Genomic DNA, 27735 nt, shown 5'->3' on the forward strand with positions numbered 1-27735 from the left:
GGCTTCACACCTTCCCCTGCCCTGCCCTGGGGGGGGGCTTCACACCTTCCCCTGCCCTGGTGGGGGGGGGCTTCACACCTTCCCCTGCCCTGGGGGCTTCACCATTACCTCTGCTCCCATCCCCACACTGGGCCCTTGACTCCTGCCAAAACCAGCTCCTGGGACAGCCAGTCATCCCAGTCCACATGGCAGCTCTAAGCATGCACCAAGGTGCCACCCCCTTGGCCTGTACAGCCCCCCTACATCACCACAGCCACACCCGGGGCCACCACCCTCACAGGCCGCCCCCCAGGAGCTGGTTCAGCCTGGGTGGAGTGGCTCCCAGGCAGCTGCATCCAGCGTCCCACGGGCCTCTCACCAGGAACCAGCCTCTCAGGACCCTCCATGTGGCTTAGACCCCACGGGGGCAGTGCTGGGAGCCTACCAGGGCAGGAAGGGGAGGGCCACGCCAACCTTTTCCTCACCCCCTCCCCCTGGCCTTCACACCTCCTGCTCCCCCCACAGAGGCCCAGGCAGTCCCTGGGCCCCTAGATGGCGGCTGCGTGGTCTCCCTGCTCGGTGCCCGTGCCACTGAGGACCACAGGCTGTGAGGGCCAGAGCAGGCAGGGCAGAGTCCCGAGGCCACCCCATGCGCCGAGCCTCGGCCCCAGCACCCGCCACACTCAGCCTGCAGGTTCCAAACCCTCCCTGGCGGCTGTGCCCCCAGAACCATCCCTTCACCCGCCCCTCCACCCTCACCCAACCCCACCCCAACCCAGGCTCCTTGCAGACTCATTTGAGGTCCACCCCCAGGAGCCCAGATGGTTTGAGATCCACCATAGTCAGGGCTCCTCTCAGCTGCCCCCGCAGCCAGCGGGAGGATGGGGGCGGCCTGCAAAGAGGCTGGGCCAGGAGGCGGCTGTGGGAGGCCCTGGGATGAGAAGGGGCGGCGGGCAGCCGCAGCTGGGCGCACTGGTGGCCCCATCTCCTGCAGGTACCTGGTGCTAGAACACGTGTCAGGTGGTGAGCTCTTCGACTACCTGGTGAAGAAGGGGAGACTGACGCCTAAGGAGGCTCGGAAGTTCTTCCGGCAGATCATCTCCGCGCTGGATTTCTGCCACAGCCACTCCATATGGTGAGCCCCACCCCCCAGGGACCCCCAACCCCAGTGCACTACCACAGACGCCCCCTGTGCCCCAAGGACTACACCCCCTATGGTGCTATTCCGAGGTACACCATGCCCCCCATTAGCTGCCCCTCAAGTGCACCGTCCCCCCCATTAGCTGCCCCTCAAGTGCACCGTCCCCCCATTAGCTGCCCCTCAAGTGCACTGTCCCCCCCATTAGCTGCCCCTCAAGTGCACTGTCCCCCCGTTAGTAGCTCCTGAAGTACACCATCCCGCTCCTCATTAGCTGCCCCTCAAGTGCACCATCCCCCCATTAGCTACCCCTCAAGTGCACCATCCCCTCCCCACCATTAGCTGCCCCTCAAGTGCACTGTCCCCCACGTTAGCTGCCCCTCAAGTGTACCATCACCTCCCCCCATTAGCGGCCCCTCAAGTGCACCGTCCCCCCCATGAGCTGCCCCTCAAGTGCACCATCCCCCCCATTAGCTACCCCTCAAGTGCACCGTCCACCCCATTAGCGGCCCCTCAAGTGCACCGTCCCCCCATCAGCTGCCCCTCAAGTGCACCGTCCACCCCATTAGCGGCCCCTCAAGTGCACCATCCCCCCATTAGCTACCCCTCAAGTGCACCGTACCCTCCCCCCCACTAGCTACCCCTCAAGTGCACTGTATCCTCCCCCCCATTAGCGGCCCCTCAAGTGCACCGTCCCCCCCATTAGCTACCCCTCAAGTGCACCGTACCCTCCCCCTCATTAGCTGGCCCTCAAGTGCACTGTCCCCCCCATTAGCTGCCCCTCAAGTGCACCATCCCATTAGCTGCCCCTCAAGTGCACCGTCCCCCCATTAACTACCCCTCAAGTGCACCATCCCCCCCATTAACTACCCCTCAAGTGCACTGTCCCCCACGTTAGCTGCCCCTCAAGTGCACCATCCCCTCCCCCCATTAGCGGCCCCTCAAGTACACCGTCCCCCCCATTAGCTGTCCCTCAAGTGCACCATCCCCTCCCCCCCATTAGCTGCCCCTCAAGTGCACCGTACCCTCCCCCCCACTAGCTACCCCTCAAGTGCACTGTATCCTCCCCCCCATTAGCGGCCCCTCAAGTGCACCATCCCCATTAGCTACCCCTCAAGTGCACCGTATCCTCCCCCCAATTAGCAGCCCCTCAAGTGCACCGTCCCCCCCATTAGCTACCCCTCAAGTGCACCGTTCCCTCCATTAGCTGCCCCTCAGGTGCACCATCCCCTCCCCCCCATTAGCTACCCCTCAAGTGCACTGTCCCCTAGCAGGAGCTACCTCTCAAGTGCACCATCCCCCCAATTAGCTGCCCCTCAAGTGCACCGTCCCCCCCATTAGCGGCCCCTCAAGTGCACCATCCCCCCGATTAGCTGCCCCACTAGTGCACTGTCCCCTCCTCATCAGGTGCCCCTCAAGTGCACTGTCCCCCTCCATTAGCTACCTCTCAAGTGCACCAGGTGCTTCCCTTTTCCCCCGAGGACCCCCTGTACCTCCCCTTTCCCCTGAGTGGGCAGTGTGTCGGGAAGGTTTCTGCCTGGCACCCACCCAAGCGCTCTGGGAGCCCCTCGGCCTTTCCAGGGGCCATTGCTTGCATCCCTACGCGCCTGGGGGCCCTAGATTGGCCTAGGCCAGAGCAGGTGTGCTAGGGATCAGGAGGGGGCAGGAAGGAGCCTGCCAGGGTGCAGAAGGGCATGGCAGGAGAAACAGGGATGCCTGACCAAAGGCCGGAGCCAAAAGGAACAGGCAGGCGACTTCTGATTGGCTGCCTATGACATCACCAGGCTGGGCTGCTATTGGCCCTTCTGTGTGATTGGCGTTTGGAGAGGCAGTGGGCTCTGGGCAGGGGGTCTCCAGGGCGGGGAGGCGCTCAAGGCAGAGACCTGCCCTGTTCAGCCTCACCGCCCTCCTCCCCAGCCACAGGGATCTGAAACCTGAAAACCTCCTGCTGGACGAGAAGAACAACATCCGGATCGCAGACTTTGGCATGGCGTCCCTGCAGGTTGGCGACAGCCTGTTGGAGACCAGCTGTGGGTACGTGGCCCTCTGCACCGGGGAGAGGCTGGGGGACGGACTGGGCTGGGGGAAGAGGAGCCAGTGGGCTGAGGCCACCAGCCTGCCTGAGCCTCCCGGCACCCCACAGGCAGGCCCCCCACAATGTGCCTGAGCCTCCCAGTACCCCACAGCCTGGTGGTGGTGGGGAGACAGGCCTCCCGGCACAGTAAGGGTAGAGGTACAGCCCTGGTCCTGGCCTGCCTGGGAGTGAGGCTGGGACCCACTTACATGCCCCTCTCCTGGGGACCCCCTGGCCCCTGCCCGGCCGAGTGGGCAGACAGCCTTGGGCGCAGCAGAGACCCAGCGCCCCACCTTGATCTCCTCCCAAAAGCCTGCCTGGGGATTCAGGGAACGTGGGGGCGTCTGGCACCACAGCCCTGGAGGCCTCCTTGAGGGCCCTGCGGTGCACCGTGACCGTGGGGGGAGGGCCTGGCAGCGCCTGGAGCCCCGCCGCTGACCTCTGCCCTTGCCTGCAGGTCCCCCCACTACGCCTGCCCCGAGGTGATCCGGGTGAGTCAGCGCTGCCGCGTGCAGCTCTGTGGGTCCCAGGGTGGCGGGGACCTAACCCTGGTGGGACCCCAGCCTGCCGCACCCCCAGGTGCTGCTAGGCTGCCTGTTCCCGGGCCGACTCCCTCTGAGCCCAGGCCCGCCAAGGCCCCCGCCCTGCCCTGCGCCCCTCAACAGCCCGGGCACTGCTGTCCACAGGGGGAGAAGTACGACGGCCGGAAGGCGGACGTGTGGAGCTGCGGCGTCATCCTGTTCGCCTTGCTGGTGGTGAGACCCTGGCCCCCCCAACCCCGCCCTGGCCTCTCCCCCAACCTGCCCGCCCACGCTGACCCCCACCCGGCCGCCCGCAGGGGGCTCTGCCCTTCGACGATGACAACTTGCGGCAGCTGCTGGAGAAGGTGAAGCGGGGCGTGTTCCACATGCCGCACTTCATCCCGCCTGACTGCCAGAGTCTGCTACGGGGCATGATTGAGGTGGACGCCGCACGCCGCCTCACGGTGCGTGTCCTCGGAGCAGGGCGGCCCGAGAGTGTGGCGGGGGACGCGGGGGCGGGTGTGTGCCCGTGTGTGCACAGGTGTGTGCCCAGACGTGTGGGCACCCAGGTGTGTGGGTCGGTGCCCAGGTGTGTGGACGTGTGCACAGATGTTGGCTTGTGTTCAGGTGTGGGTGCCCAAATGTGGGCATATGCCCGTGTGTGTGCCCAGGTGAGTGTTCAAGTGTGTGTGTGCACCCAGGTGTGGGAGTGCCCAGGCGTGTGTGGGCTCATGTTCAGGTGTGTGGGTGCACAAATGTAGGCACATGCCCAGGTGTGTGTTCAAGGGTGTGGGGGTACCCAGGTGTGGACACATGCCCAGGTTCATGTGATTGGGTGGGGGCGTAGGTGTGGGCATGTGCACGTGTGAGGAGGTGTGTCCAGGTGCATATGAGCACTTGTACCAGTGTGGGGTGTGCACAAGTGTGGGGGGCTGTGTGCACATGTAGGTGAGACCTGGCTATAAGTTACACAGAAGCACGGTGCTTCCCCATCACGGCCATCCTGCCTCCAGACGCTGCTGGGGCAAGCTCCAGGCAGCGTGAATAGTTCCGCTGAGTGCCCCCGGCAGCTGTGGGGGCTGGCAAGAACCAAAGGTAGCCCCCACCTGCTGGTCCTGACCACCTCCAGGGCTGCCTGGTGTGGGGACCGCACATGTCCACTTGACAGAAGCAGGTCACACTCTGGGCTGGCCCTTCCAGGGTAGCGTTGCCCTGTTCCCAAGTGGCCACCGCCTCACACCCCATGAGCTGTCCCTGAGTCAGGGTGGAGAGAAGGGGCCGTGTGGCTGGCCGGCCTTTGCAGCCTCCTGCCTGCACCTGCACCCAGCCCTGCCCCGCCGCACAGGTGGGCCGGGTTCTCCTGGCTTCAGCTCCCTCCTGGCTGCTCCCTGCTCTCCTGCCTTGGTTCCTTCCTAGAGCCACGGAGGGGCCCAGCCCAGGCAGCACAGGCACCTGGGGCCGCCCTGGCTCCAGCTTCCCTCCCTCCCCCTCTCCCTCCGCTCCCCAGGCCCCTGCCCCTACCTGGAGCACCCCCAACTTCTTGAGGTTTGCGTTTTCTTCTCCACTTGGGAGAGGCAGGGGCAGGGGTGCTGGCCTTGAGCCTCTGGGAACGCAGCCCCCTCCCCATCCTCCTCCCCGCCTTCCCCCCACTCACTTGCTCACACCCTCTCCTGCTCTCTCCGTGCTCTCAGCGCCCCTGCCTTCCCCCTCACCTCCTAATGTGGGCTCTTTCCGTCCCTCGTCCGTACTAACTCCCTGTTTCTCTTTCCTTGTAGCTAGAGCACATTCAGAAACACATATGGTATATGTAAGTAGCTTTTCCACCCACTAATCGCCTGCTTTGCCTGTTGCTGTGGCCTGGAGGCCCTGCTAGGAAAGGCGGGGGGAGGGCGCCGGCCCAGCGCAGGCCCTGCCCTGCCTTGGCCCTTGGCCCTCCGTGGCCTGCGCTGGGTGCGGGGTGCGGGCAGGACGCAGGAGGCCTCCCCGGGCTGGGCACAGGGAGAGTGGCAGGATGAAGGGCCCCAGGTGAGGGCGGGCCTCCTACCCTCCCAGCCGCCCAGGCCCAGCTGGAGCTGATGACCGGGCGGCCTGCCCTGTGTCCACAGAGGAGGCAAGAATGAGCCGGAACCAGAGCAGCCCATTCCTCGGAAGGTGCAGATCCGCTCGCTGCCCAGCCTGGAGGACATCGACCCTGACGTACTGGACAGCATGCACTCACTGGGCTGCTTCCGAGACCGCAACAAGCTGCTGCAGGACCTGCTGTCCGAGGAGTGCGTCTGGGGCTGCTCCTGGGTGGGGCACGGGGCCTGGGGTGGGAGCGCCGCCCTGGAGGAGCCGGCGGCCCCGTGTGCCAGCGCGTCTCGCGCCTCTCGCCCGCTGTAGGCAGAACCAGGAGAAGATGATTTATTTCCTCCTCCTGGACCGGAAAGAAAGGTACCCGAGCCAGGAGGATGAGGACCTGCCCCCCCGGAACGAGATAGGTATGGGTCCAGGGGTGGCCTCCAGCCCGGCCTGCACTGCCCCACCGGGGTCCAGGGGCTATGTGGCCTGACCTTCATCTGTACTCAGACCCTCCCCGGAAGCGTGTGGACTCCCCGATGCTGAACCGGCACGGCAAGCGGCGGCCAGAGCGCAAGTCCATGGAGGTGCTCAGCGTGACGGACGGCGGCTCCCCGGTGCCTGCACGGCGGGCCATTGAGATGGCCCAGCACGGCCAGAGGTGTGTGTGCCCCGAGGCTGCTGGGCCTCTCTCCCTGGGCCCTGGCTGCGCGGCACTGCTGCCTGGCTCATCGCTGCCCCTTGGCCTGGGGTCTTGGCTGAGGCCATTGGGTGGGGCTGCATGGGCTAAACTGGGCTTAGCTGAGCTGGACTGGGCTGGGAGCTGAGCTGAGCTGGGCTGGGCTGGAATGGGCTGGAATGGGCTAAGCTGAGCTGGGCTGTGCTGTGCTGGACTGGACTGGGCTAGACTGGACTGGGCTAGGCTAAGCTGGGCTGGCATAGGCTAGGCTAAGCTAGGCTGGGCTGGGTTGGACTGGGCTAGAATAACCTGGGCTGGGCTGGACTAAACCGGACTAGACAGGGCTGAGCTGGGCTGGGCTGGTCTAGACTAGACTAGGCTGAGTTGGGCTGGCCTGAGCTGAGCTGGGCTGGTTTCGGCTGGGATAGACTGGACTTGGTTGAGCCGAGCTGGGCTGTATTGAACTACGCAGCTGAGCAGGGCTGAGTTGAATTAGGGTGGGCGAGTCTGGGCTGAGCTGGACTTGGTTCGGCTGGGCTGAGCTGGGCTAGGCTGGACTAGAATGGGCTGAGATGGATTTGACTGGGCTGAGCTGGGCAGGGCTGGGCTGGGCTGAACTGGGCTGAGCTGGGCTGAGCTGGATTTGGCTGGGCAGGGCTGAGCTGGGCTGGGCTGGGTTGAGCTGTGATATGGTCACACCATGCTCAGAGCCATCAGCCCAGCAAGCCTGTCCCCAGCAATGCTGGGCCCAGCTCTGGGTGGCAAGTGTGGTGTGTGTGGCCAGGGACATCACAGAACTCAGCAGTGATGAGCAGACCCGTGGCCGGAGGAAGGGCACCCAGCCCCTCTAGAGCCTCTGCTGGGTGGGGGCAGGGCTGGGCTGCCTGCACGAGGCCCTCAGCAAATCCTTGGAGCCGGTGTGGCCTCTTGGGGATGAGCTCAAACGTCCCTCACCAGGTGGCAGCTTCCAACACTTGGGGACAGCCCTTGGGCCCAGGAGCACACCAGGAGGTCCAGGAGCCCAGGCAGCAGTCTCTGGTCTGCCCTGTGGTCTGGGCCTCAGCACCCCAGGGCCCCCTCCTTGTAATGGGGATTTGGGGGGTGGGACAGGCAAGGCCTCTTCCTCAGGAACTTGGGGGGAACTGTGGGGAACTGTAAGGTAGCTTGGCAGCCATCAGACTAAACCTGTTCCAGCCCCAGCCCTGGCCAGAGTACTGGTGGTCCCAGTTCTGGCGGCTCCCAGGCCATGGCCCCCGGGAGTCCTAGGCCCTCCCTGGGGTTTCAGGCTGGCCCAGCCTCCAACCTGGGGTCCCAGCCCCCAGAACCTCCTTCCCAGGGCCCAGTCAGCTGCAGCCCTGACCCCAGTACTAGGGGGCAGCAAGGGGCCCTCCTGTCTACCTTCTACTGCCCTGACCGTCAGTGGCCTGCATGTCATGGGGGCACCTCAACCTGCAGCCCAGGTGCCTGCCTCCTGCCTGCCCCCGGACTCCCCTGACCCTGCAGGGCAGGCCCCACCACCCCACTTCCTGGCCCCTCCAGTCAGCGGCGTGGGAGGCCGCCCTCTCGGCCTCTGCTGCAGCTCCCAGGCCTGGCTGCCTGGGGCAGGTGTGGGATGGGCCAGGGTGTGGACCATTCCGGGGCCTCTGGAAGGCCACTAGTCCTGGCATGTCCCAGCCAGATTCCACTCCTGGCGGGGCCACCTGTACAGCCAGCAGAGACCCAGCTGCTTGGTGCTGGGCCACACGGGGCTGCTGACTGGGGATGCAGGGGTCCTGGGGGCTGGGGTGGGGACGACCAGGCCACCCTGCCCAGCAGTTACACGGTGCGGGCTTTGCTGTCTGGCCCAGCCTCCTCTCTCGCCGTCTTTGTGCACCGGCCTCAGAGCCGTGTGGAGTTCTTATCTGGTGTGGCCCGGGCCCTGGGGGCCGACCTGTGCCCGCGTGTGGCCGTCAGTAACTGTGTTTTCTCGCTCTGTTCTGCTGTAGTAAAGCAATGTTCAGTAAAAGCCTGGATATCGCTGAGGCCCATCCCCAATTCAGCAAAGAAGACAGGTATACACCCCGACCACCCGTCCCCGCACCTCCCAGCCCCAGACACGCTGTCCTGCCTCAGGCCAGGCAGGCATACGGGCGGGTCTGGTGGCGGGCTGGGCTGCAGGGCTCCTGTTGCGGTGAAGCCGGCCAGCAAGCCAAGCAAGGGCCCTCGGGCCAGGCAGAGGCCAAGGAGGAGGGGTGGGGCTGCTGAGGCGCGGCCCACGCCTGCCTGCAAGGGACCGCACACCATGGCTTACAGGGCCTGGGGCTAGAGCCCAGCGTGGCTGCAGGCCGAGCCGCTCCTCCTGCCAGCCCCTGTGCTGTGTCCAGTGGGCCTCGGTGGCCCTGCTGCCCTTGGGGCCAGCCAGAGTTGAAGCCGAGCAGCCGTCCTGTGCCCACCTGCAGGAAGTGAGGAGGGCAGGAGGCGCCGCCGTCAAGAGGGGCCTCTACCTGGGGCCAGTTTTGCGAGCCTGGCCGGGTGGCGCCGCCCCCCAAGGCTGCACTGTGCTGGCTGCCGGTCGGGCCCCTTCTCTTTGAGCCCTGGCCCCGCGCCTACCTGGGACCCTCACCTGTGTGCCCTCACCCTGCCTGCCCTGGCTGCCCTTGGCTAGCGCCGTCTCTCCTGCCCCAGCAACTGTAGCTCAGCGTTCCCAGCGGCTGCCTGGCCGGACAGGACCAGGGCTCGGCCCCTCCACCCCGGGGTTTCCAGCGCCTCTTCTGTCTTCCTCGTGCCCAGTCACGAGCTCTGGGCGGGCTCGACAGGAACTGCAGGTCCAGGGCCTCACTGGTGGCTGCTGCCCCCACGAGGGCTGTCCGCGCTCCCAGCTCAGCCCTGAAAGCTCTGGGTCCGGTCCCAGCCCTGGGTGTCATCCTGGCCCAGACAGGCTGGGTTGGGCATGGGGTCCCCGCCGCCTCCCTGTCCCTTGGCTGTGTCTGGTGAGGGAGTTGGAGGGTTGTCGCCGTGGGGCCCAGCCCCCGGGTGTCCGGGAGCCAGGTGTGTGGCCAGCGTGGCGCTCTCCACAGTCCAGGGCCTGGGCTGTGGTGTGGACCAGCGAGGCCCCTCGTGGCCGGCTGGCGGTGGGCAGGCCTGGTGGGCAATGCAGGCTGGGCTTTTACTCTTCTCTGTCCTCTTCTCTTCGGCGGCTGCCTCGGCCCCTCCCTGCATTTCCTTCCTCCAAGGATGGCAGCTGCCACTGTCTGGGCACGTGGGCGCCGGCTCGTCCGTGCAGTGTGGTGGAATGACGCACAGCCGTCCTGGTCCCTGCACGGGGGTGGCGGCCGCACACCGGAGTCTCAGCCGGGCACGCCGGGCCAGGGCCTCCCTCCTGCTGTGTGCAGGTCTCAGGCCGAGTAGGGCAGTGGTGGGACAAGGCCCCACCGTCCCTGCCAGCAGCTGCCCCAGTCTGGCCCTGCCCAGGCCCTCCTGGTTGTGGACAAGGGAAGGGCCGGACGCTGACCCAGGCATCCCTCACGGGCATCTAGGGACATGGAGGACCAGGCTGCAGGCCCTGTGAGAGCTCAGCCGGGGGGGCTTGGCAGATGGGAGGCTGGAGCCAGCACGAGGCCTGGAGCAGAAGGGGCTGGATACAGGAAGCTCACAGGAAGCCCCCGTCTGTCCCCTCGTCCCTCCATCCACCCCCACGCTGGATGGTCTCTTGCTGCGGCCGTCTGATGCCGTATCCTGTGCTGTGCCTGGGCTGCTGGCATGGGGTGGCCCCCACACGTGGGCTCTGATGGGGGCCCCAGTGGGGCTGTGCACAGCCAGGCGCCCTGGGCCCTCCTGAATTGACAGGGTGTGCAGCAGGACCCAGGGCCTCGAGGCTCTTGGCCCGGGCTCCAGGCCTCCTGGAGGGTTTACCTGGGGGGAGCAGAGCCCAGCGCCTGCTGCTCTGCTGCCCCCTGGCTGAGCCGTGGCCCTGTACCTTGTGACCTCCAGGTCTCGGTCCATCAGCGGTGCCTCCTCAGGCCTTTCCACCAGCCCACTCAGCAGCCCCCGGGTGAGTGACCCCCCCGCCCCCACCCAGCTCGGATGCACAGAGGCCCCAACCCTCCCAGTCAGCGTGTGCCAGGGTGGGGGCAGCCTCGCGGACCCTGGGAAGCAGCCCCAGGCACCCCCCCACGCCCAAGCTCCTGTGGCGGCTGCTGCTCTGCTAACTGCACGCTCTTTTGTTTTGTTTTGTTTGTTTTCTTGTGTGTCACTTGTTTTCTTTTGTGGCGAACCCTCCTGCCCATGCCTGCCTGCCTCTTCACCCTCCCGCTCCCGCCTGCTTCTTTCTGGTCCTTCTGTGCCGTGTGCATGCGGGGGACTGGGGTGCATGTGCCGCGCGGCTGCCCCCACCCCGCTCGCTCCCTGCGCCTCCCTGTAGCCTATTAGGAAGCTTGTCCTGCCCCCACCGCCCCCCGAGCTGCCCTTCGTGGCCCGCCCCCTGGCCACCTCCACGGAGCCCGAAGCTTGTGGGAGCGCCTCGAGGCCTGGACACGTCCTCCCTCCGCAGGCCGCCCCGCGGCCCGACCCCAAGACCCAGACCTTGCCGTGCAAGGCCAAGCTGACCGACAAGCCTCTGCAGGGCACCAAGTCCAACCCCTTCCCGGCCAGCACCCCGGCCCGGCCTCCCGCCACTGGCCTTTGTCCCCAGCTGGCACCACCCCTGGGCCCGCCTGCCCTGCGGGTGCCCCCACGGCCCCCACCCGCCGGGATTGAACCAAACACCAAATCTGTCCCCACCATACAGGTGACCCCTCACCCCTCACCAAGGGGCAGTCCCCTCCCCACCCCCAAGGGGACACCTGTCCACACGCCAAAGGAGAGCCCGGCTGGCACGCCCAACCCCACGCCCCCGTCCAGCCCCAGCGTCGGAGGGGTGCCCTGGAGGGCGCGGCTCAACTCCATCAAGAACAGCTTTCTGGGCTCACCCCGCTTCCACCGCCGGAAACTGCAAGGTGAGTGTCTGCCCGGAGGCGCCATAGTGGGGCTGGGAGAGAGCAGAGGCTGCCTGGGGGAGGGCCCCGCCCCCCGCCCCCCGCCCCCCGCCCCCACCCAGCAGTGCCAGACCAGTCTGCAGGGCCTGCAGCTGCAGGGGTGGCCTGGGCCTGCCCATGGCTCACTGTCCCGAAAGCGCCTAGCAGCAGCCTATGTCCTACCTGTTGCACAGGCTGGTATCCCTCCAGACATTCTGTGTTCCTGAGTCTACCCACTCCGTGTTCTGGGGCCAGGCACACAGCAAGGAGAGCTGGCCACCGAGGGGGCACTGCCAGTCAGGAGGCCCCATGTGTGGGGCACTGAGGGCCAGCCAGTGCTGCTGGAGAAGGCACAGCCGACTTCAGCACCAGAGGCGGGGACAGCTCCCCTTAGCCCGGGGGTGCCATGGCTGGTGGACCTCTAAGGTGGCAGGAGCTGGGGTGGGCCAGTGCCCCTGGGGGGCTGTCCCAGTGTGTGTGGGTGGACTCCTGATGACCCTGACCTCAGCACAAGGTGGCCGGGGCAGGGGAAGGATGGAGCGGTCACCACACCTTCCCTCCTGTTCATCCTGTGTGCACAGTTCCGACGCCGGAGGAGATGTCCAACCTGACCCCAGAGTCATCCCCAGAGTAAGTGGACCCTGCTGGAGGCCTCCTGGTACATGACACCAGGCTGGCCGGGAGAGGGGCATGGAACCCTTCCCCTATGGCCAACGGGGTGCTCCTTCTCCACGTGGCCCCACCTCCCACTGCAGGCAGGCCCGTCTCGGCCACTGAGTCTCTGAAGTTCGAATTCCCGGCTGTGAGGGGAAGGCCAGCCAGGGGAGGAGCCCCCAGCCCTGTTGAGAAGCTTCAGGCCTTGGGAGAGCCTGGGGTTGGCTGGAGGCGAGAAGGGGGGTACACTGGGCAGAGTGTCCCTAGGGCCTGAGCTCGCCAAGGGCAGAGACTGGGTCGCTCAGGTCTCAAGGAGAAAGCAGCCCGTGTTAAGAACAAAGGGGCAGCAGGCCTGGTGGGAACACGTGTGCAGGGGCAGAGCAGAGCAGCCAAGCTGAGGTCTGGCCTCGCTGCCTTTCTGAGCCGTGAGAGGTGCCACTGCAGAGACTCTACAGCGCCCAGGTGCTGAGATGCCCTGGGGGCCGCTGTGACCGGTGTCTGGACAAAGATGTCCCCAGAGAGACCCCCTTCCCAGTGCCCAGGCCCTCTCCCTCCCCTCCATGATGGCCTTAGTCACTGTGCAGTGTCTCAGAGACCAGGCGACTGGTGGTGTACATGTATGAGCCTGCAGCGTGACCCCAGGCCAGGCAGCTGCAGAGAGCGGTGGCCAGGCTGGAGTCACTTCACAGGAGACCCCGGGAAATGAAGGTGTGGCCAGCTGTGGACTGAGTAAGAGAAGAACCTTCATCCTGCTGCTGGCTTTAAACCAGGGGCCCCTGTGGAAACTGCTCAGTGCTAAGCCCCAGGAGCAGCATCTGCAGTCTGTGCCAGGATCCCACCCCAGTGGCCTTTCTGCACCGATCAGGTGGCCCTTCCAGCTGGGTGCCCAGGTCGGAGGTGTGTAGGTATCATCACAAGCCCAGATGCACAGGGCTCAGCAGACTTGGGAACCCTCCGCCTAGGCCCTGACATTGCCGTTTCTGCTGCTACCAAAAGCCTTCATGAACAGACTCATAATTATCTTCCTCAGAGAAGGTGGAAAACATCAAAGCCGCGAAGGTGGCTTTGATGCCACTGCGGCTGCCTGCGCTTCTCCCCTCCCCCATCTTGAGATGGCCTGGAGACCCTGACGCCTCTCGAGGGCCCGGCACGGATGCCTTCCACAGCCCTACCCAAGGGCCCGGCACAGACACCTCAGACAGCCCTTCCCAAGGGTCCAGCACAGATGCCTCCCACAGCTCCACCCAAGGGCCCGGCACAGATGCCTGCGACAGCCCTTGTTGAGCGTCCTGCACAGACACCTTGGACGAGGGTCCAGAACGGATGCCTCCCACAGTCCCTCTTTGGCGACAACTTGCTCGCTGGGGACCTGAGATAACCCCCAGCCCCAGCTGCTGCCAGCCCCATGTCAACCAGGCGCCCCAGAGGAACAGCACCAAGGGAGGCAGCTGGCTTCAGGAAGGGGCGCATGCGGTTGTCTGGGACACGCAGGGCTGCAGGCTGGACACTCACGGCTGATGTCCTTGAGTCTGAAGCCCTAGCTGGAAGCCCAGGCAGTTTCCAGGTTGCAGCCTCGAGGGGCGTTCTTTCCCCAGGAAGACCGAACCTGGCGGATGCACCCACCCTGTGAGGAAGGGTCCCCCGCCAGACTCAACAGGCGACTGATTTAAGTTTGTCTCATCTAAAAATAGCTTTGTAGCAACACCCGGGCTAGTGTCCGGCCAGGCTGTGCACTGTCCGCCACGTGGGTGCTGGAGTCACAGCGCAGGCCCCTCGCCCCTCGTCAGCCTGGCCTCCCTGGGCCGTCCGGCATCTTTCACACATGGGACTATTTTTGCCAAATGCTGCACCCCTGGGCCTCAAGGCAGAGAGTCAAGTTTGCACCATCTTTCCTGTCTCTTCGTCGGGCAGAACATCGACCATGCAGAAACTCACCTGTGCTTCCAGAACTGCCTGGTTGCCCCGTGCACTTCTGGCTCCAGGCCCTGGCATGGGGCTGGGGTAAGGTCAGGGCCAGAGGTGGCCCTCGGAGCTTTGAACCCAGAACAGACAGCCGCCGAGACCGGCAGGACACTGAGGAGGCGTCGAGGGGCTGAGCAATGGTTGGACCTGGTCCCCATGCCTGTCCGGCAGGACTCCCAGGCCGCACAGTGGCCGAGGAGGCAGCTCCAGGAATGGGCAAGGGAAAGGGGAGTTGTGAGGCCGCTGGGAGGGGCCTCAGAATCAGTCGGGAGAGGGCACCACTGAGCTCCAGCCCCGCTGGCCCCTCCTCCCGGTCCCCGCCTCTGCCTCTCAGCGCACCTGGTTCCGCCTCCAGGCAGCAGCGGCATGGGACGCCGGCAGCGCGTGCCACCACTGTGAACAGCCACCCAGGCGCGCTCTGCCTGAGAGTCTCAGGGGCTGTGCTAGAGGCGCCTCTGGCCGTGGTCCTCTCATGGCTGGGCTTCCTAGCCCCCACGCTGGTGGGTGGGGTTCGGGTGCGCTTGAGCTGGAGAGCAGAGGGCCTCTGCATGTTGGGGTGAGCCCACCAACAAGACAGGAGTAGCCTTCTGTAGACTCAGAAGCGCCTCCCCACTCTCCTGTCGGAAGCGAGTTGCAGGTCCCACCTGCTCCTGGGGGTGGGGGGCACAGCTGACTTCAGGAGCCCAGCTTGAGCCACCTCTCAGCGACCTTGGTGAGGGGCGGCTCACCTGTGGAGGGCTCGCCTGTGAAGGGACATCCCCAGACTTGGGAGCGGGTGGCAGGTCGCAGGCGGGCCAGGGGTGGGGAGGGGATGTGGGGCGGCTAGGCGGGCTGGGCAGGTGGGTGGTGCCAGCTGTTGTCACTGGGCTCTGTGTCCAGCAGAGGAAGTGATGTCAGGCCTGCCAGTCATGAGGTTGGCAGCACTGCCCCAGCCTGGGGTGGGGACCACCCACTGTGGTGGCATCTGGGAGCCAGGGTCTGCGTGGCTGTTGCAAGCCCTGAACCGCCCTGCCCCAGCCAGCCTCAGAGGTCTGGAAGCGATCTCTACTCTACAGGGTAGGGACCAGCCCTGCCAGGCTGGAGCCACAGGGAAGCCACATGGCCACACGTCTGAAACACAGGAGGGCGGCCCCAGGGGTGCTGAGGCTGCCTTGTCTGGTGGGAGGACTCGCAGCCCCTGGCGTCTGCTGAGGCTGCCCTGTCGGGTAGGAGGGCACACAGCTCCCAGTGTCTGTGCCATATCTGTCCTGCCACTGCCTGTGTACAGCTCCCTGGCTCTCCCAGCTCCAGGCTGGGCACCTCCGCCAGGATGTCACCGGGCAGCTGACTAGGGCTTAGCCAGAAACGGAGGAGCAAGGCCAGGAGCAGGGGTCACCCCACTCTCCTCTCCTTTCCTTCCCAGTGGGGTCTCCTGCGAGTGCTGCCCGGGTACAACTCTAGGGAGCCAAGAGGGGCCAGTTAGGGCCATGGAACCTGGTTGGGCCAGGGTTAGGGCATTAGGGCTTGGATAAAGGTTAGGGTTACGGTTAGGATTAGAGTTACAGTCACGGTGATGGTCAGGGCATATGGGCTAGGGTTAGGGCATTGGGGTCAGGACCATGGGTTCTGGCTAGCACTGTGGAGACGGCCGTTTCTATCACGCAGGAATTGAGGATTCCGCCATTCCAACCCCAGATTCGAGGGAGGCAGGGGTGTGGACGGTACCATGCCTCAATCCTCACAGCCTCTGTCTCCCACTGCCCAGGCTGGCCAAGAAGTCCTGGTTTGGGAACTTCATCAGCCTGGAGAAGGAGGAGCAGATCTTCGTGGTCATCAAAGACAAACCTCTGAGCTCCATCAAGGCTGACATCGTGCACGCCTTCCTGTCGGTGAGGCCACAGGGCACCGGGGGAGGCGGGCAGCCCTCCCAACCCCACACCGCCCAGCCCCGAGAATCCAGGCTCTTCACTTAGACAGGACATGTCCACGCACACAGCACAGACGTCCGCTCACCCGTGGGCCTGCCTGGCCGCCTTCACTGGACAGGCGCTGTCTCCTGCCCGCCCTCGTGAGGGAGGGGTCACTGCCCATCTGGGGTGCTTGGCCTGCGGAGGGAGTCAGGGCTTTGCTCACTGGTCCCCAGCAGCCCTAGGTGTGTGCCGGGCAGGCCTGGGCAGCTGGCACGTGAGGCAGAAGGCAGGCTCCGGCTGGGTGGGTGTCAGAGGGGGACATTTCCGTCAGACTCAGGGAGAAGCCCTTGTGAGGCCATGGCCCCAGGGACCCGTGGGGCTCTGCTGGCCCTCAGTAGACACCCCCAGCCCTCAGGTGTCTCAGTTTCCCCGGTCTCACCCTGCCCTCGGAGGACGGGTGGCTCTCCACAGAGTGGTCGCGCTCAGGGTCTTGGGTGGGCTTCATTTGTCTTTGCTGGGCATCTTTGGGTTAGGAGGAGCAGAAAGGCCCTAAAAGCCTCAAATGGAGAAATTTTGTTGCCAGGACTCCAGCACCCAGTCCCATCAGGACGCCCCTTCCTTGCCGGCCCTGCCCCATCCTGTGCTGCTCCTAGCGCCCAGGCATTACGGGGGCTGCCCCCCACCCGCCTCCCCCACCGCCCCCAGCCTGCCTTCCCAGGGCTGCTGTCCTGCCCTGTGCTCACCACTGCCCAGGCGCCCTCCCTGGCCCCAGGATCTTGGCAAGATCAGGCTGTGGCTCGCTGCGGCGGCCTCTCTAGCTAGGGGCTGGCCTCCACCCCACCGGATGCTCTGCCCCTGGGCAGTCAGGCCACTGCTGCCTTGGCTGCAGCTGAGGTTCCCTTAGCGCCGTGGGGACAGCTTGGAGCCCCTGCAGAAGGCTCCAGGGCCAGGAGAGCCCAGTGCTGGGCAGGGCAGGGCAGGCCTCAGGCTGCACTTGGACCCTGGCCTCAGGGGTCTCAGCGTCCCCGTCCCCACAGGCTGCTCACTTCCTCGGCCTCCTCTCTCACCACATCCCTTCATGCTGCCCCGGTTGCCATGGCCAATCTCAGACTCAGCAGTGGCCTCAGCCCCTCCCCATGCCGGCCCCAGTGAGGCGGCCGTGTGCCAGCCTGGGCCCTGTGCGCTGGGTGGCCCTGAGTTCTGCTTCCTGCAGCTGCTCCCTCGGTACTGTGGAGCCCACCCAGCCAGTGCCCAGCACCATAGGTCCCACAAGCAGTGGGAGTCCCACGAAGCCCCAGCAGGAGGGCACGGCCCCAGCCCCGCCCTTGCACCTCCCGCTCAGTGGCAGCTCCCAGACCCCCCACCTCCCACTCAGCTCCACCCTGGACCCCCACCTCAGGCTGCAGGGGTCACCTCCCACCTCTGTCTTTGCCCTTAAGGCTCCTCTGTAAGGTCCTGGTCGTCCTGTGCTGTGGCTGCGTGAGAAAAGCCTGGCAGGGGCTTAGCTGTCCCCGCTGAGTGGACCAAAGCTTTGGGGCGGGCGGGGGGTTGGAAACGCCCCTCGCCCTGCTCCAGCTGTCTCCAACCGCACTGTGCCCCTCACAGAAGCAGAGGTGCCTGGGTGATCACAATGTGTGCACGGTGGGGCTGGCTCGCCCCAGGGCTGCCTCCCCAGAGGGCCAGGGTGGGACCTGCCAGGCCAGCCATGCTCACGCTGCTCCCTCTCCACAGATTCCCAGCCTCAGCCACAGCGTCATCTCCCAAACGAGCTTCCGGGCCGAGTACAAGGCCACGGGGGGACCAGCCGTGTTCCAGAAGCCGGTCAAGTTCCAGGTTGATATCACCTACACGGAGGGTGGGGAGGCGCAGAAGGAGAACGGCATCTACTCCGTCACCTTCACCCTGCTCTCAGGTGAGCTGGCGCCCCCAGGGTGGCTCCGGGCCCAGGCCCGTCCAGGGCATAACCCCCTGTCTCCCCTAGGCCCCAGCCGCCGCTTCAAGAGGGTGGTGGAGACCATCCAGGCCCAGCTGCTGAGCACACACGACCTGCCCGCGGCCCAGCACTTGTCAGGTGAGGCGGGCTCAGCTCTGGCCAACCTGCGGCCTGCGAGTGGGGCGTGGCCAGCTGGTGCTGCGCGGACGGGAGGCGTGAGGACCCGGGCGCAGCCTCCTGGCCCCTCTTGACGGACACCCCCACCTCCCTGCCCCGAGCTGTGGCTGCACCCCTCAGGGAGCAGGGCCCCTCCCTGGCCCGGCGGGACCACCCGCCTCGCCTCTGCACGCCAGGGACATAGGGCGCAGCCGCACCACACTGAAAGGCGCCTCTTGTCCACCGTAGAACCCCCCCCACCAGCGCCAGGACTAAGCTGGGGTGCTGGGCTTAAGGGCCAGAAGGTGGCCACCAGCTACGAGAGTAGCCTCTGACGCTGGCAGGTAAGGCGCCCAGCCTGTGCTGGGGCGGGGAGGGGCTGCGGGCAGGTCCTCGGCGGAGCCAGGCTGGCCCTGAGCAGGGCCCTCCATGCCCACCCACAGGTCTCGGCCCTGGACAGGCCAAGCATGCCCCGGGCGGCACATCTGCTAAGGAGCCAGACACAGGGCAGCCCGCACAGGCCCTGGGAGAGCAGTGACAAGGCCCTGCCCTTGGGGCTCCCCGCCATGGCACCCTAGGAGGGCCGCGGGCTGCCTGACGGGCTGTGACTTCTCATCTCTGCATACTTCCTGACAGCCCAGGGCCGTGCCTCCAGCAGGGCAGAGGGGCTTGAGCCCAGCCAGAGTGGGGGCTTCACCACAGCCTGATGGGCTCATGCAGGGGAGGGCTGCCCCCGCCTGGAACCACCAGGGTCTAGGAGCCCGAGGGTCCTTGCCACTCGGCATCTGGCAGGGAGGGCTCCCCCCACTCCCCTGGGCCCATGTGTGGTGGGGGCAGGGCGGGGCACTGGGCACATGCATGGGCCTGGTCTGTCAGCAAGGGGGTGTGGGTGTGCCTCTGAACAGCGGTACAGCGTGGGGGCGCTGGGCGTCATGTGGGGGGAGCACTCGGCTGGACCCTGGGGGTCCCCTCTCCCAGCCTGCATCTCCGCAGCTCTGTGACATGCTAGGGTCACCTCCTGTGTTTCCGTGTGGGGTCCTGGAAGCCAAAGAGGGCCCCCCTGCCCCTCCCCGTGACATCCTCATTCCATCATCATTCCATCACCTGTGGGAGCCCCCCCCGAGTGTGCTTCACCCTGCTGCGGGCTGGGGGCTGAGGTCCCCAACAGCCCTGGCCCTAACCAAAGCCCCAGTGGGTGGAGGAGTGGCCCCCTTCTCCTGATTTTGGGAGCCAGGCTGGCACAGCAGGCAAGGAGGAGCAGGGTTCCAGGTGCTCGGCCCCGCAGGTACACGTGGCGCCGCCCTACAGCGGAGGCCATGCCGTCGGCCGGCAGCAGTCTCTGGCTCTCTGAGCCTTGAAAGCCTTCATCTTAGGAAGGGAAACCGAGGCCAGGGAACGACAGGGCAGCCACCAAGGCCAGGGACGGACAGGGCTTGTCCGGTAGGGCAAGCAGAAACGGGCCCCGGGGTGCTGCCCAAGATGTCCCCGCACCTAAGCGGTCACCTGGGTGCCTCAGTCTGCTCCTGCGTGGGCTGTAGGCAAAGCTCCCCCAGCCTGGCCCTGCAAAGTGTGGTCCTGCCCGTCGGCACGCAGCACTCCCCTAGAGCCAACTCCAAGCCCCTCTCCATTCCTGCCCTGGACCCTGACCTCAGTGGAGCCCATTGCAGAGGCTCTTGGGGGCCTATTCTGGGCCCCATCTGTCTCCCTTTGGACTTGGGGAGCCCAGCCTGTCCCCGTGATCTCGCTATGCCCAGCCCTTCCCAGCCCTGCCCCCCTCCCACACTGGACGCTTTTGTCCAGTGAGCCCAGCTCCAAGGACGTGTGGAACGTGGCTAGCCAGCAGGGGGCCTCCTCAGGCATTGCCCACCCTCCTAGAGACTCCGGCCCGGCCGAGGGAGGGGAGGCTGAGAGCCCGCAGTGAGCAGGCACAGGCAGACCAGGGCATGTGTCCACCCTGTGCAGGTGCCAGTGAAGGCCTCGAGGGAGCAGCCCCTCCCAGGGCCTTGCTCCCACCCCAGTCCTGGCCTGGCAGCACCAACATCCCCAGGCCCAGCAGTAGGGGAAAGGGCCGAGGAAGAGGGTGCCTGCCTTGAGTTGAGGGGCAGCTGGAAGCCACAGGGCCCTGGAGCTGCCGAGTGGCACAGTGAGGGTGCAGGCCACGGCCAGGGCAGGGTTGTCGGCCCAGGGGAGGGGCTAGGCCCACCCAGGGCACCCGCCATATCCAGGCTCAGGCTCAGGCTGCTGGAGGTCCGGCTGCTGCCCAGGTGGCTCCGCCTTGTTCCCCGCCTCCGCAGCCCCGCCTCACTCCAGGCCCTGCCCCTGCACTGCCCCTTATAAGCCCCGCTCCCTCTGGCTCTGGCCCCGCCCAATGTCCCCCCCCCCATGCCTCTGGGGCCCTACCCACTGCTGGCTCCGCCCCCTCCCCATCGAGGCTGTGGGCGTGCAGCCAGAAGGCCCAGGACAGCCTTTCACTCACTCCCTCCCTCCCTCTCTCCATTCTGTGCTCCAGACACCACTAACTGTATGGAAATGATGACGGGGCGGCTTTCCAAATGTGGTAAGAATCCCCTACGCTCACCTGGCACCTCCGCCTGCCACTCCACCGCTCACCCTCAGCTCACTGTGGCTGCCACCTGCCGCCCGGGTTGTCCCAGCCTCCCTGTGTAGATGTAGGCACCCAGCAGCCCAGATGTCCCCGGCCCCATCCTCTACCAGGAGCAGCCCAGGTCGCTCCCCCACCACAGCAAGCCCAGGCGGGGTTCCTGGCCAGACTCACCTCTGCCAGGCCCTAGGATCAGGGCAGGCCCAGGAAGGGGCTCCCAAGGCCTGAAGCCAGTGAGGGTCCCACTGGTCCCACTGGTGCAGGCTGTGGCCTAGGGGAGGGGCCGGTGCCCATCCCTCTGTCCACTGGAGGCTGTGCCTGGCAGGGAGCGGAGGGGCCCACAGCTCAGGGCTCAAGTGGGGGTTAGGCTTAGGAAGTGGGATTGAGGGGCCTCCATCGACACACCTGGGCAGTGAGCACAGGGCCCCAAGAAGGGTGGGCTCCCCATTTCTGCCCCTCTTCTCAGGACTGCCCCCATCCTAGGGACCCGGGACATGACTCTAGCTGCCTGTCCCCAGCCCCCCAGCCTGCCTCCCACATCCAACCCTCCATGCCTGTCCACCCATCTGTCCATCTGTCTGTCTGCTGCTAAACTGTGTCCAAGCTGGCCAGGGGTCGGGCTTTAGGCTTCTCTGGGGAGGTGTGGTGGGCACACCCTCTCCCTGTCATCCACTGGGCCTCATGCAGTGGGGCCAGCAGCTGCCCCCAGGGTCCTACGAGGCTTCAGAGCTCCCAGCAGGCCCTTGTCTTTACGCTGTCATCTCCGGAGTTAGGGTGGGTCGGCCCTCACGGCTGCAAGGTGGGGAGGGAAGGGGGTGGGGCAGGGCCTTCCGGGCCAGGCCTTGGTGGGGAGGGAGGGGTCTCACCACCTGCCCCGAGCCTCACTTCGCCAAAGGAGCGCTGGATCCTGCGCAACAGCTCGGAGGTGCTGGGGTCCTAAGCTCCTGGCCCCACGGCGCACAGCTTCCCCACCGCACAGCCCCCAGCATACAGGGCCCCTGCCGGCCGCCGCCTGCTCACCCTGCTTGCCGCCCGCCGGTCCCCGCTCCGCCCCATCTCAGCCTCATCTCTGGGTTCTTTCCCTCGTCGAGGCCCCTTCGTTCATTTGTTTGTTTGTTCTCTTTCTCTCTCCTTCTCTCCCTTCCTCTTTCTCTCCCCCTTTTTTTTTTTCTTTTTTCTTTCTTTTCTTTTTTTTTTTTTTTTTTTGTCTCTGTTCTGTGTACCCAGGCAGCCCATTGAGTAACTTCTTTGACGTAATTAAACAACTTTTTTCAGACGAGAAGAACGGGCAGGCGGCCCAGGCCCCCAGCACGCCCGCCAAGCGGAGTGCCCACGGCCCACTCGGTGACTCCGCGGCCGCTGGCCCTGGCCCCGGAGGGGACGCCGAGTACCCAACGGGCAAGGACACGGCCAAGATGGGCCCGCCCGCCGCCCGCCGCGAGCAGCCTTAGACACACTAGCCCCCCCCCCAGCACAGCACTGACAGCGGCTGCCTCGCCGCCCGCCGCCCGCCCTGCCCCAAGTGGACCCGCGGCCGCGCCGCCCGTCCGTCCAGACTGTTCTCAGAGCCTGGGAGGAAAGGAAAGGGGCGTCGGGGCCGGCCTGTGGGCTGCGCCACCCGCGCCCGCTCTCTTTTCTCTCTCCTGTCTCTGTCTCTGCCTGTCTCTGACAGCGTCGCTTGTTTCCACTCTGATACCAGGAATTATCCCGAAAAGTTAACATGTCACCTCCACGAGGCCATCCTCTGTGACCGAAGGCAGCTGCTGCAGACCCGCCCTCCCTCCGCTCCTGCTGTTGCTGCCGGGCAGTGAGGCCCAGCCCAGCGCCCCGTCCACCCCGCGGCAGCTCCTCGCCTCAGCTCCGCACGGCCCGTGGGAGGAGGGCCAGGCTCCCGGTCACCTGACCCCTCGGCAAGATCAGCCTGCCTGGCGGCCTTCTGGGGCCGGGACCCCCGGTGGGCAAAGTAGCCACAGAAACAGACCCCGTCCACCGCCTCCACGCCGCACCTGGAGGCCTCCTCGCTGGCCCGTGCCCCGCCTCCCTGGCAGCGCCGCCTCCGTGTAGTCTTGGCCTCCTCAGGCTGCCTCCCGTCCTCTCATCTCACCCGCGCCTCCCTTGCCTCATCTGGGGCGGCTGTGGGCTCTGGCGCTCCTCTCTGGCTGAGGTGGAAACAGAGAGACCCTGGGGTACCAGAGCCTTCCCGGCAGGCCAGGCCGCTGGGCTGGGATCAGTGTTATTTATTTGCTGTTTTAATTTATGGATTCTCTGCATCTCTGTTCAGGGAAGGGCGGCGGCCACATCCCCTGCCGTCTGCGCGTCTCAGGCAGTGGGGGGGCTGGGGCCAGGGCGCCCTCTGAGGACAGAGCTGGTGGGGCGCGGGGGGGGCTGGCGAGCTACTGTAAACTTTAAAGAATTCCTGCAAGATATTTTTATAAACTTTTTTTTCTTGGTGGTTTTTGGAAAAGGGTGTGGGGGTGGGGGGCGCCGCTGGGGCAGAGCCAGGTCTTGTGTTTTAGTCCCTTGCTCCCGATTCTTTCTACACACACATCTAAAGACGGTGCGGTTTGCTCTGTCATGGGTTCCGTCTCTCTCTGTGGAGAAGCAGCTCCATCTCTATGGGGGCTTGGGGCAGAGGGGCGGTGTCTCGTAGAGGGCGGCAGCGCCAGCGCCCCTCTGTCAGGCTGGGGCAATCTTGGTTTTGTGTCCAAAGGTGAAAGGGTAGGAGAAGGCCCTCAGCTGGCCCTCCCCACACACAGGACGGCAGGGGCACTGTGGGGCTTTTCTTATTAAAATGAAAAAAAGTTGGAAAAAAAAAAAACAAAGGACAGAAAGAGTCGGTGGCGCTCCTCCGCAGGGCGTTCTGTGCAGACCGAGGCCCAGGCCCACCCTGCCCAGTGCCCATCTCCGTGCTTCACCCCAGCTCCAGCTTCTGTGTTCCCTTCCGCCCATGTGCCCGGCCTTCCCAGGCGGGCACAGCCCGGGTGCAGCGGCCATGGGGGGCGGCGGGTCTGATGCATGCCTCTGCCGTGGAGTCTGTCTGCTTCGGTGCCTGCCCCTGCCTCCCACCCACCTCGTGTATAGATTTTAACGCTTCTGTTAACATTAGACCTCTGCCACAGGCTGGGATTTCTATACATAAGAACAAAAGCAAACACCTAGGACAGCAAACGCCAGGCGGTACAGGCGGGAAGGGGCTCTCCACGGAGATCGAGGACACGAAGCAAACTGCCTCTTGCTCGCCTTCCCCTTTTGTGCTTCGGACACACGCGGACTCCAGCAGGCGCCACGGAAATGGGCAAGCCCCTGCAGTGTACCCCTGTCATAACTGTGAGCAACTGCAGCTCCGGAACAATAAATCCCTTCCGCAAAGACAGCGACGCAGGTCTTCATCTGGGCAGGGCGGGCGCGCAGGGCTCTGTGACAGCCCGGGACAGCTTCTCGTTCCCCACTTGCAGCCCCTGGGCTGCGCCAGTGTGAACGCAGCTACCCTCTGCCCAGCTGAAGAGGGTGAGATTCCGGGCAGCCAGGGTCAGAGGTCACTTCCAATGTGTGGGGCCATCCCCCGAGGCTGCCCCAGCCTGAGGCGGGCTCCCATTCAGGGCCAGGGCCTGTGCGGAGCACTCTTTGCACGGCACCTCTGCCACCCCACAAGGCCTGCACGGGCCACCCAGGGCCTGGGCCTTTTCCTGGAGAATGAGCCGCCTTCCCATTCCTTACTTGGGAAGGGTCCGGATAGGGTGCCATGACCCAGCCTTGGGAGTGAGGGGCCCAGGCTGAGGACAGCCCCTGGAGCTAGAGCGGGGATGGTCCCAGCCATACCTGCCACAGAGAGCAGCCAGGGCCGTGGGCTCCACTGGCACGACGCCCTGGCCCAGCTGCCCCTCTGCCACCGCAGCAGAAGGGCGAGCCCAGGCCCATGCTGTGTGAGGCCAGTGGCCGGGAGTCCACCGCAGCCTGGAGGAGGCCAGGAGCCGGCCTCAGCAGGGACCAGGCAGAGACTGCGGCGTCCACAGAGCTGCCCTGGGAGGCCCACGCACACTCCCCTCCCATGTGAAGGACTCAGATGCGGCCGGACTGCACCCAGCTGTCTATCATTGGAGCAGGTGCTAAGCAAATGGTGGCTGGGGGGAGTGGGCGGGGGGGGATGACGATGGGGTAGGGGCCACATCCCTGGTCTCAGTCCAACAGAAGCTAGTAGCTGTTCCACCTCCATTGTGACAAAACGTTCCCAGACATTGTCATGAGTCTCCTGGTAGGGGACAGAATCACCCCCAGGTGAGAGCCACTGCCTGAACTTCAAGCTGTGCCTGTGCCCATCTCTCTGGAGGGAATCGGGGGTCACCATGTTTGTTAGGCTTAGTAAGCTCAGGGCTCCGCTCAGAGCCCAGGACAGAGGGAAGCTGAGCCGTCCTCTGTTTGACCCTGGACTGCCAAGTGGCTGAGCTCACAGGAGGTTGGTACCCTGAAGAGAAGGCACTTGGGAGGGGCCCAGGGAATCAGGATCCATTCCAATCCCTGGATTACAGTTCCCCAGTTCATTTTACTTTAACAAACAGGCTGAGGAAAGGAATTTGGCTGCTACAGTTCAGTGAGGCACAGGACAGTCTGTGGGGCTGCAGGCTACTGGCCCTGGACCGGAAGCCTTCCTGACCTGTGGTCCTGCACCTGCTTCTCTTAGAGCGGCTGACACACACTCTCCTGGTCCCCTCTAAACATTCACGGTGAGAAGTCAGCCTTCTCAGGCACATGACTGGAGGCCCAAAAGGAAACAGTGTGTCAAGAGCCCTGCCAGCTCCCCACTGCTCAGGAAGGGGCTGTGTCCTGCAGTCCCACTTCTGACACCAAGCTCTCTTGGTTGTAAGTAACAGAACCCAAAGTGAGCTAAGCCAGAATCTGCTGGTTTATATGAAAAATGAAAACAAATATGGCAGGACCTCTGACGTGGCAGACACTAGTCTCACTTTACACCAGTCAGTCCTCACATTTCTATGAAGAAATTAAAATGGAGATTGAAAAAGGATGTGGTGACCGGTCTGCCCACCTAGAGGATGGCTTCACAGTCCTGGTCCTCAGTTCCCAGGTGGCTAATCTGATGGGCACATCTGGGCTCAGAGCCTGCCACGGCCTGGCCTGAGAGCTGAGGCCCTGGTGAACGAGCCGACTGGTGAGCCCACCCATGAGATGGCAGGTGGGTGGCGGGGGAAGACAGTCTGACCCACCTCCTGCACAGGACGCAGGCGGGAGGTGGGTGCTCCAGGGAGGGGCCCTGCACACAGCAGTCCAGGCCCAGGTCTGCTCCGTGGGGAGCCTGCCCTGGGCTTTTCCATCAGCTGAAGGCAGAGGCAGAGCCCCAGCCTCCTAAGCTGTAAGATGGAACAATTCCTGGTGTCACAAAGCCTCAGAGCTTGCAGGAGGCTGACGCCCGCGTGCCAGCTTCAGGGTGGGGCGTTCCAGCTGCCCTGCTCTCATCCCCTGCCAGGGAGCTCACCACAGGTGGCCTGGCCCTGCCTCCCTGTTCTGCCTGCCTCCTGCCCTCCAGTGGTGTGGTGCCCAGGCCCTCTGCCATAAGTCCAGTGCCTCCCCACTCACTCCAGTGACTTCTCCCCATCCCACCCCAACTCCCCACCACCAACCCAAATCTCTTGGTGTGATTTGGCAAGGGGTCGGGGTCAGCAGACAGCCAGAGAGGAGGAGGCCGGCAACAGGAGGGAGAACCAGTGGCGACCTTCCAGGCAGCGGGGCCTGCTGGAGATTGGGCAGGGCTGACAGACGTGCAGGGACCACCACCCGGGGAGCCATGTTTGTGCCAGCCAGACTGGCACAGTCTACACTGTGGGTCTCACGCCAGGGAGTTGGGCCCTCTTGTGCACCTGCCCCCAGGACCCTGTAAGAACGCCTTGGCCTGCTTGGTAGATGCATCGTCCCCTGTGGTTTCCTATCACCGCCATAGTTAAGTTACCGCAAAGTAAGAAGCTTAAAACACCAATACCTCACAGTCCCAGAGTCAAGGACTGGGCAGGTCTCACTCAAGGGGTCTCCCTGGTCTAGAATCAAGATGTGCTCCTCCTGGAGGCTCCAGGGGAGGACCTGTGGCTGCCTGCATCCCGTGGCCCGGGGTCTCCACCTTCGCAGCCAGGAGTGTGGGTAGAGCCTCCTCACAGCTGTGTCCTGCGCATCCCAGCCTGCGTCCAGCTTCCACGATGAAAGCCTCGTGCTCTCACTGGGCCCAGACTATCTCTGCCTCTCAAGGTCAGCTGATTGCCTTAATCCCATCGCTGCTTTCATTCCCCTTTGCTGCCGGGTGGCACGTTCACTTCCATGGGACTAGATGTGGACATCACCGGTGGTGAGGGATGTCTCAGGCCGACCGCAGTACCCTCCCACTCTCACTGCTTCACACCCGTCCCACGTGCAAACGCATCCCTCCCCTCGCGGCCCCAACAGTCTCCACCAAACACAGCACCCAGTCCAGTCACAAACCTCACGTACAGCTCATCAGCTCACAAGTCGCAAGTCGCACCCTCTAAGCTACCCAATCAGGTATGGGTGACACTCTGGGCATTCCACCCTGGGGCAGTTTCCTCTCCACCTGTGGACCCCGAAAGCTAGAAAACCAGTTACCTGCTCCCAAAATACAACCAGAGAACAGACGCGGAATGCCAGTCACAGACACTCCTGTTTTCAAGGAAAGTTTGGCTGGGTGTGATGGTCCAGCACTTTGGGAGGCTGAGGCAGAAGGGATCACCTGAGCCCAGGGGTTCAAGACCAGCCTGGGTAGTGAAACTTCAACTCTACAAAATATTTCAAAATCAGCCGGGTGTCGTGGCTCGCACCTGTGGTCCTGGCTACTCAGGAGGCTGAAGGGGGAGGATCACTTGAGCCGGGAAGTCTGAGGCTGCAGTGAGCTAGGATTACCCAGCACTCCAGTTTGGGTGACGGTGAAATCCAGTCATTTATACGTGCATACACACACACACACACGTGACACACAGAGAAAGCTGCAAGGTGCCTGTGTCGCTGCTCCCAAGAAATCCAAAATCCAGCTGGGCACATTTCCTCCGTCCCAGCAAGACCTGGCAACTCCTTCTGCGGGTCCCGA

General features: G+C 64.7%; 1 protein-coding gene across 15 annotated transcripts in view; it reads left to right on the forward strand.

Annotated features, from left to right (window-relative positions):
* The window catches only part of BRSK2 (BR serine/threonine kinase 2), a 70779-nt gene extending 46058 nt beyond the window's left edge, over positions 1–24721 (forward strand). For 2 of the 15 annotated variants that reach the window (XM_054524092.2, XM_054524088.2), the window contains exons 4-21: positions 974–1114; positions 3035–3151; positions 3649–3682; positions 3878–3946; positions 4030–4176; positions 5488–5519; positions 5818–5982; positions 6095–6192; positions 6281–6431; positions 8435–8500; positions 10419–10479; positions 10849–11422; positions 12022–12070; positions 15801–15924; positions 17677–17857; positions 17927–18016; positions 20544–20591; positions 21912–23470. In XM_054524092.2, the coding sequence (XP_054380067.1) occupies positions 974–1114; positions 3035–3151; positions 3649–3682; positions 3878–3946; positions 4030–4176; positions 5488–5519; positions 5818–5982; positions 6095–6192; positions 6281–6431; positions 8435–8500; positions 10419–10479; positions 10849–11422; positions 12022–12070; positions 15801–15924; positions 17677–17857; positions 17927–18016; positions 20544–20591; positions 21912–22087 (2323 nt within the window). In that variant the 3' untranslated portion in view covers positions 22088–23470. Of the gene's footprint in view, positions 1–973; positions 1115–3034; positions 3152–3648; positions 3683–3877; positions 3947–4029; positions 4177–5487; positions 5520–5817; positions 5983–6094; positions 6193–6280; positions 6432–8434; positions 8501–10418; positions 10480–10848; positions 11423–12021; positions 12071–15800; positions 15925–17676; positions 17858–17926; positions 18017–18283; positions 18379–20543; positions 20592–21911; positions 23471–23755 lie in introns of those variants that run through there. The other 13 variants (XR_008510971.2, XR_008510970.2, XR_008510975.2 and 10 more) reach the window with 13 other exon arrangements.
* Positions 24722–27735: the final 3014 nt, after the last annotated feature.

This window comes from Pongo abelii, chromosome 9, assembly GCF_028885655.2.
Source record: "Pongo abelii isolate AG06213 chromosome 9, NHGRI_mPonAbe1-v2.0_pri, whole genome shotgun sequence".
NCBI lineage: Eukaryota > Metazoa > Chordata > Mammalia > Primates > Hominidae > Pongo > Pongo abelii.